General features: G+C 30.3%; 1 protein-coding gene across 2 annotated transcripts; it reads left to right on the top strand.

Annotated features, from left to right (window-relative positions):
- Positions 1-309: 309 nt before the first annotated feature.
- Positions 310-8,883, top strand: LOC134673372 (uncharacterized). Of its 2 annotated transcripts, none has more exons than XM_063531343.1 (2): positions 310-456; positions 8,347-8,883. In XM_063531343.1, the coding sequence occupies exons 1-2, from the start codon at positions 350-352 to the stop codon at positions 8,855-8,857; spliced, it is 618 nt and encodes a 205-aa protein (XP_063387413.1). In that variant the 5' UTR covers positions 310-349; the 3' UTR covers positions 8,858-8,883. The 2 variants fall into 2 exon arrangements, with proteins under 2 accessions (XP_063387413.1, XP_063387414.1); XM_063531344.1 differs by lacking the exon at positions 310-456 and adding an exon at positions 789-913.
- Positions 8,884-9,162: the final 279 nt, after the last annotated feature.

Below are 9,162 nucleotides of genomic sequence, written 5' to 3'. Positions count from 1 at the left end.
CCTGTAGCAAAGCGACGAAATCGCGGAGTGAGCCACGCTGCTGAGTACCTACAATAGATAATTGGACTCGAACTAAAAGGCTTTTTTATTTTACCTATTGTATTTTTATAAATTTACAACTGTGACAGTGCGCACATCAGAGGGCCTACCGCAAACCACGTTCGACGTGTTGCCTCCCTGTCACACTTACGCACAAATTTACAAGTGCGACAGAGAGGTAACAATAGATTCGCGGTAGGCCGAATCGCGCACCTACCTTATGCGGTGCAATAGCCAGTTGGTTGCCACGCGCGCTAACGGACGCACGCCGCCGCGCGCTCTGGAGCCTATGCGAAACTAATAAATAATAATGTCTTCGTTACGAGCAAATTACACCAGTTGCAGTGTTGATGGGTGTAGAAACAACAAAAGGAATAAACATTTATCGTTTTTTGCCCTACCGGGAGACAAGGAAATGTAAGTTGACATTCTAAATATGACTACTTAAACTGAATGATGATTTGACTACATACCTATTTATCGTTCTTACATATTGAGTGCCGGGAACCGTAGTTGCTTTCCTCTACAAAGCGGGGAAACGCTGGGATCGACTCGGAGCGTATTGCTACGAAAACGTTAGGTCTTTTGGTAGGTACATACATAATATGTTTCCCCATTGTCCCCATTGAATGACCCACCGCGGCCTGTTCCGCCACGCCGCGCCGGCAGAACGCCGCACCGCCGGCGGAACGAGACTAGTTGGTTGCCACACGCGCTCGCCGCTGCACGTCACTTCACTCTAATACTTCCTACCTACCTGATGCGAAATGGCTTCGACACGAGCCAACACCATACCTTGCAGTGTCTATGGATGTAGGAACAACAAAAAGAATAAAAAAATATCGTTTTTCTCTCTTCCGACAGACAAAGAACAGTAAGTGCCAGTTGCACCAACTACATTTGACAGACTGATCATCGTCAGCCGGCGCGCCCCGCGCCTTTACTATGAAACTTTCCATACATAACAATTTAGCGAACTCTTTAACGTTCGTAACAGTTTATTGCAACCGACCCTAAGTAAAGTGTAATTCTATGGAACTTGCTAACTATGTAAACAAACCGCCACATTGAAATCATCATTCGCGCGGCGGTTTGTTTACATAGTATAATAAAAATTCCTTCTTTCATAACAGCAATATATTTCTTGATCACAATATTCCGTTACAGTTCAATCTCCAATCCTCTCACTTCACAATCGTCCTCCCTTCACCTCTGCCCGTAACCGAATGCCCGTTAACCGCCATGCCAGTCGTCTTTTATTCTTTCTTCCAACTACCTTCTATTTACAAAGGTCAACTATCAATCACGTTACTTTTAAATTTATTAAATTATAGATTACCAATGATTATTCAACTCTTTATTTCATTAAATCTGTTTCTAATAATTAGTAATTTTAATGAATCTTACACTCGCCCATCCTGACATTGTGCATGTCCTCATGCACAGTCATACTAATCGCGTCTGTCATCTAATCTTACACTCGGCATGTCAAATCATCGGGCATTCAGTAAGAAAATTATTAATGCTTTATTACCCATTTAATACAATTTCTTTGTCTGTCTATATACATTTTTCTTATTATTTATTGAATTAATCTATATCTTCGCATAATAATTTCAAATCCAATAAATCCATCTAAATATATAAGTTTCTATTCAATAATTATACAACAATATATCATATTTTTTTATGCATCAATACATATAAAGTACATTACTTAACATATTCGACTGCTATGTTTTTTTTTTTACTCATTATTTCTCGTGTTTTTTTTTTATTCCGTTTTTTTTTTTTACCACTCTCATGACACAAACGTGTCTCACAACATACCATTTTTTTAATCAAATTTTACGTGTAGCACATTATTTCTCTTGTTTTTTTTGATTCCATTTTTATTTTTTTAATGTGCTACTTACTGAATCACTCTCATGACACAAACGTGTCTCATCACAACATAACATCCTCTATTTCCGTCTTTTTTTTTTTTTATCATTACCATATATCCGTGCCTCCATCCATAGCAAATAACTAATTCAATAATCTATTAATTCAAAAATTCAATAATCCAATAATTCTTTAATTCAAAAATCCAATAATCCAATAATTCTTTAATTCTTTAATTCAATAATCCAATAATTCTTTAATTCTTTAATTCAATAATCCAATAATTCTTTAATTCTTTAATTCAATAATCCAATAATTCTTTAATTCTTTAATTAAATAATCAAATCATTCTTTAATTCTTTAATTCAATAATCAAATAATTCTTTAATTCTTTAATTCAATAATCCAATAATTCTTTAATTCTTTAATTCAATAATCCAATAATTCTTTAATTCAATAATTCAATAATTCTTTAATTCAATAATCCAATAATTCTTTAATTCAATAATCCAATAATTCTTTAATTCAATAATCCAATAATTCTTTAATTCAATAATCCAATAATCCAATAATTCTTTAATTCAATAATCCAATAATTCTTTTATTCAAAAATCCAATAATCCAATAATTCTTTAATTCTTTAATTCTTTAATTCAATAATCCAATAATTCTTTAATTCTTTAATTAAATAATCAAATAATTCTTTAATTCTTTAATTCAATAATCAAATAATTCTTTAATTCTTTAATTCAATAATCCAATAATTCTTTAATTCTTTAATTCAATAATCCAATAATTCTTTAATTCAATAATCCAATAATTCTTTAATTCTTTAATTCAATAATCAAATCATTCTTTAATTCTTTAATTCAATAATCCAATAATTCTTTAATTCTTTAATTAAATAATCAAATAATTCTTTAATTCTTTAATTCAATAATCAAATAATTCTTTAATTCTTTAATTCAATAATCCAATAATTCTTTAATTCTTTAATTCAATAATCCAATAATTCTTTAATTCTTTAATTCAATAATCCAATAATTCTTTAATTCTTTAATTCTTTAATTCTTTAATTCAATAATCCAATAATTCTTTAATTCAATAATCCAATAATTCTTTAATTCAATAATCCAATAATTCTTTAATTAAATAATCCAATAATTCTTTAATTCAATAATCCAATAATTCTTTAATTCAATAATCCAATAATTCTTTAATTCTTTAATTCTTTAATTCAATAATCCAATAATTCTTTAATTCTTTAATTAAATAATCAAATAATTCTTTAATTCAATAATCCAATAATTCTTTAATTCTTTCATTCAATAATCCAATAATTCTTTAATTCAATAATCCAATAATTCTTTAATTCTTTAATTAAATAATCAAATAATTCTTTAATTCTTTAATTAAATAATCAAATAATTCTTTAATTCAATAATCAAATAATTCTTTAATTCTTTAATTCAATAATCCAATAATTCTTTAATTCTTTAATTCAATAATCCAATAATTCTTTAATTCTTTAATTCAATAATCCAATAATTCTTTAATTCTTTAATTCTTTAATTCAATAATCCAATAATTCTTTAATTCTTTAATTCAATAATCCAATAATTCTTTAATTCAATAATCCAATAATTCTTTAATTCAATAATCCAATAATTCTTTAATTCAATAATCCAATAATTCTTTAATTCAATAATCCAATAATCCAATAATTCTTTAATCCAATAATCCAATAATTCTTTAATTCAATAATCCAATAATTCTTTAATTCAATAATCCAATAATTCTTTAATTCAATAATCCAATAATTCTTTAATTCAATAATCCAATAATTCTTTAATTCAATAATCCAATAATCCAATAATTCAATAATCCAATAATTCAATAATCCAATAATTCAATAATCCAATAATTCAATAATCCAATAATTCAATAATCCAATAATCCAATAATTCTTTAATTCTTTAATTCTTTAATTCTTTAATTCTTTAATTCTTTAATTCTTTAATTCTTTAATTCTTTAATTCTTTAATTCTTTAATTCTTAAATTCTTAAATTCTTAAATTCTTTAATTCTTTAATTCTTTAATTCTTTAATTCTTTAATTATTTAATTCTTTAATTCTTTAATTCTTTAATTCTTTAATTCTTTAATTCTTTAATTCTTTAATTCTTTAATTCTTTAATTCTTTAATTCTTTAATTCTTTAATTCTTTAATTCTTTAATTCTTTAATTCTTTAATTCTTTAATTCTTTAATTCTTTAATTCTTTAATTCTTTAATTCTTTAATTCTTTAATTCTTTAATTCTTTAATTCTTTAATTCTTTAATTCTTTAATTCTTTAATTCTTTAATTCTTTAATTCTTTAATTCTTTAATTCTTTAATTCTTTAATTCTTTAATTCTTTAATTCTTTAATTCTTTAATTCTTTAATTCTTTAATTCTTTAATTCTTTAATTCTTTAATTCTTTAATTCTTTAATTCTTTAATTCTTTAATTCTTTAATTCTTTAATTCTTTAATTCTTTAATTCTTTAATTCTTTAATTCTTTAATTCTTTAATTCTTTAATTCTTTAATTCTTTAATTCTTTAATTCTTTAATTCTTTAATTCTTTAATTCAATAATTCAATAATTCAATAATTCAATAATTCAATAATTCAATAATTCAATAATTCAATAATTCAATAATTCAATAATTCAATAATTCAATGATTCAATGATTCAATGATTCAATGATTCAATGATTCAATGATTCAATGATTCAATGATTCAATGATTCAATGATTCAATGATTCAATGATTCAATGATTCAATGATTCAATGATTCAATGATTCAATGATTCAATGATTCAATGATTCAATGATTCAATGATTCAATGATCCAATGATCCAATGATCCAATGATCCAATGATCCAATGATCCAATGATCCAATGATCCAATGATCCAATGATCCAATGATCCAATGATCCAATGATCCAATGATCCAATGATCCAATGATCCAATGATCCAATGATCCAATGATCCAATGATCCAATGATCCAATGAACCAATGATCCAATGAACCAATGATCCAATAATCCAATAATCCAATAATCCAATAATCCAATAACCCAATAACCCAATAACCCAATAACTCAATAATCCAATAACTCAATAATCCAATAACTCAATAATCCAATAACTCAATAATCCAATAACTCAATAATCCAATAACTCAATAGTCCAATAACTCAATAATCCAATAACTCAACTAAATACTCCAATAACTCAACTAAATACTCTAATAACTCAACTAAATAATCCAATAGCTCAACTAAATAATCCTATACTCAACTCAATAATCAAATAACTCAACTAAATAATCCAATAACTCAACTGAATAATTCAATAACTCAACTGAATAAATCCAATAACTCGATAATCCAATAACTCTATAATCCATTAACTCTATAATCCATTAACTGCTTAATCCAGTAATCCAGTACCTGATTAATCCAGTAACTGATCAATCCAGTAACTGATCAATCCAGTAACTGATCAATCCAGTAACTCACTAATGCGTAACTCATTAGTCCGTAACTCATTAATCCGTAACTCGCTAATCCGTAACTCATTAATCCGTAACTCATTACTCCGTAACTCATTAATCCGTAACTCATTAATCCGTAACTCATTAATCCGTAACTCATTAATCCGTAACTCATTAATTAAAATAATCCAGAAATTTTATAATTCGATAATATTATACTTATCATCATATGTAGGTATTTTCATCATATCGTTATTTACTTGCCACTTAAGCGTCAGTTGCACCAACCATAATTGACGAATTGATCAACAGCAATCAGCAGCTTTGCAACGAACTTCTTAAAACCAAGGATACTGTACCAAAATATTCGCAGTTTAAGCAATAAACGACATCTATTAAAATCTACAACTGAAGACGACAAAGATATACAAGCCATCCGTTCCTGTCCTGTGCGGCTTCCACGTGAAAGCGATCCTGGCCGTTGTCCTTCCGTGTTGATCTTCGAAGCCATCTCTCATTGCCTCGGCCGTGTCTGCCGCTGCTGCGGCTTCGCCGGTTGCGACTCCGCCTGTTGTTCCCTGCGACTTCGGCTTCGACGTTCTTGTCCATCATCAGATTTCGATTTTCGGTCACGCTCAGGAGTTTTCGAGCGCCGCCTGGATGTTTTTTTTTTCTCATGGTCCATAGTCTGGAACTCGAAAACAACACCAGCAATGGAAGAGTTCTAAATCTTTGGGTTGTTAATAGTAGACAAATATAAATTGTTCTTATTAAGCTAAATTCAACTGTTTTATTTATTTATTTACTGCTTCCGGGGTCTAAATGCGGGACGTTTAAAACAGATCCCTATCCCGGTACGGATCCGGAACACAGGCTTTTCGAAACGAGAAAATTCTAGAACTGGTACAGAAAAGGAATCTAGAACAAATTCGGGATCCGGCACTGATCCGATACCAATCCGGCACAGATCCGGTACCAATCCGGCACCAGTCCGGGACGGATCCGGTACGAATCCAGCATGGATCCGGAACTCATCCGGCACAAATCAGGTATGCATCCGGCACGGTTCCAGTATCCGGCACGGACCCAAATCCAGAAACGGAAAACACTTAACCCCGCTATATAATACTGACGTATTGATAAGTGATATATTGAAAATATGGTAAAAGTTGTAACCAAATAAGCGGTACATACATAGACTAAAAGAATTCGATCTACATCTGTAAATAATCATAAACGTATCCGAACTATTCAAAATAAAACGGTGTTCCAAAGGTTTCACGCTACCCGCGATGTAACGAATGCTTTAATTATATTATGGATAGGCATTACAGCAAACACTAAAAAAAACCTAACTGTTGGTCTTGAAGAGAAAACTTGCAGTATAATTGCTCTCGAGTGAACGAATAGGCCGAAATGGGTTTACCCAATTATTTTGTTCTTGATAAAAATTAACGGTGTCTTTGTTTCTAAGCGCCTGTTAAACATAAACTTCCTAACATAGGAAATATGAAATGATAATTAATTTCAACTAAACAACAACCAATATAAGTGTTACTAATATATGTATAGGTATATAATCATAATAATTTTACACCACTGTTACTATTGTAACAAATTAATTGGGTAATTAAGATTTAACTCAATCAGTTCTAATATTAATATCAGAAATACCATAGTGACTTGTAGGTACTTACCACTTCTGATGTATAATAAAAATTCCTTCTTTCATAACAGCAATATATTTCTTGATCACAATATTCCGTTACAGTTCAATCTCCAATCCTCTCACTTCACAATCGTCCTCCCTTCACCTCTGCCCGTAACCGAATGCCCGTTAACCGCCATGCCAGTCGTCTTTTATTCTTTCTTCCAACTACCTTCTATTTACAAAGGTCAACTATCAATCACGTTACTTTTAAATTTATTAAATTATAGATTACCAATGATTATTCAACTCTTTATTTCATTAAATCTGTTTCTAATAATTAGTAATTTTAATGAATCTTACAATAGTTAGCAAGTTCCATAGAATGACACTTTAGGTAGAAATTCTGAATATTGTACCTACACGGCGCCCCGGACCAGTGCCCTGTTTATCAAAAGCTTGTAACTTGTAATACAAGCGGATGTCACTTTTTGACAGCTTTTGTTAGAAAGGGACTTCCACTTGTATTGCAAGCTTTTGATAAACGGGCCCCAGATCTACAGCAGAGTGATTTCCTCGTATCGTGTTCACGTGCGAAACGCACACATTCACAACACGTGGGCGTGCGGTGAATTACGCAAATCTGATAAGGAGGACGATACGGACTTTATAATTTTGTTATGAAACGGTTCAACAGTGACATTTCTATCCATGCCCGTTTCATAACAAGATTGTAAAATTCTAATCGCCAATTTAGCAATGTATTTATTTTCCAACTGCCGTTTGCCGATTCAATAAGCTGCTTAAAACTATGAACAACCATTTTAAATCGTAAAAGTTTATCGGTAGAAAGGATTTTCGACAATTTAACTTCGAACCGCAAAAAAATTACAGCAATTCTTACAAACACACACACACGGCGCGATTCGAACTTTAAGATATCGCGCCGTTATACATTCACTAGATATGAAATAGTAGGTAAAGATATGTGACGTTCCACGGCAAAAGGTACCTTTTACGCTTATTATTAACGCCGCTCCAATATTCAGTAGGGGAATAATGGTACCTTTCGCCGTGGAACGTCACATATCTTTACTACATCTTATCTAGTGCATCTCTAATTCATTTCCCGAATCGCGCCGACATACACATTTTAAAATAAACTTCACACAAATAAAAAAATCTATTCTATTTTATAACTGATACCTATTTTTATTTTATCTGTTTACAGGCGAAACAGATGGTTAGAAATCATAGATAGAACTGATCTATTAGAAAAAGAAGATTTGAAACCAAGAAACTACGTCGTTTGTTCAGCTCATTTTGAAAAAGACATGATTATACAGACACCTCGCCTAAGGCCAGAAGCATTGCCTACCAAGTATATTCCAGAAGTGTCTAATAATTCTACAAGTACCACTGAAACAACCAGGGATGTATCTACACAAACGGATTGGGAAGTCAACATAACATGTATTAAAGCAAATGTTACATCCAAATCCGTAGAAACACAAACGGATGAAGAAAGAAATGTTAAAGTGCAAACATCTCTAGGTCTTTCTACTGGTACCCTAAGGAAAAGGAAACTTCGGACAGGACTACAGGACCCTGAAGAAAATAGAAGAAAATTAGAAATAGTTAAGAAGAAAATAATGAGACTACAGAAAATTGAAAAAGAACTTGAAGGTGATACCCGTCACTCACGCTCCGGGACCTCCGGGTGGGAAGTTGTAGATATGTGACCTCAAAACTAATGTTCCTAACAATGAAGCCGAATGATAAATTTATTTAATAAAAGTATTCTGTTTTATTAGCGCTGTATTATTTTATTGTCAGTCCTATTATAAGTTACAAGTAAATATCATAATATTTAAATATTTTAAATATTTTATGTATCAACGTATTTTTTTTATTTGTTAGGAAAACTTACAGCTAGAGTAGGTACATATACCTACTCTAGCTGTAAGTTTTCCTAACAAATAAAAAAATACGTTATACATAAAATATTTAAACTATAGTGACTCTGTGAGCTGTAGACCTCGCGATA

This window comes from Cydia fagiglandana, chromosome 18 (genome assembly GCF_963556715.1).
Source record: "Cydia fagiglandana chromosome 18, ilCydFagi1.1, whole genome shotgun sequence".
Lineage (NCBI taxonomy): Eukaryota > Metazoa > Arthropoda > Insecta > Lepidoptera > Tortricidae > Cydia > Cydia fagiglandana.
The sequence above is the reverse complement of the archived record's forward strand: the minus strand, read 5'-3'. Positions and strand labels throughout refer to the sequence as shown.

Coding starts and splice junctions, on each gene's coding strand:
- LOC134673372 (XM_063531343.1), top strand. CDS start 350: ATGTCTTCGTTACGAGCAAATTACACCAGTTGCAGTGTTGATGGGTGT. Junction 457..8,346: donor CTACCGGGAGACAAGGAAAT/GTAAGTTGACAT, acceptor ATCTGTTTACAG/GCGAAACAGATGGTTAGAAA.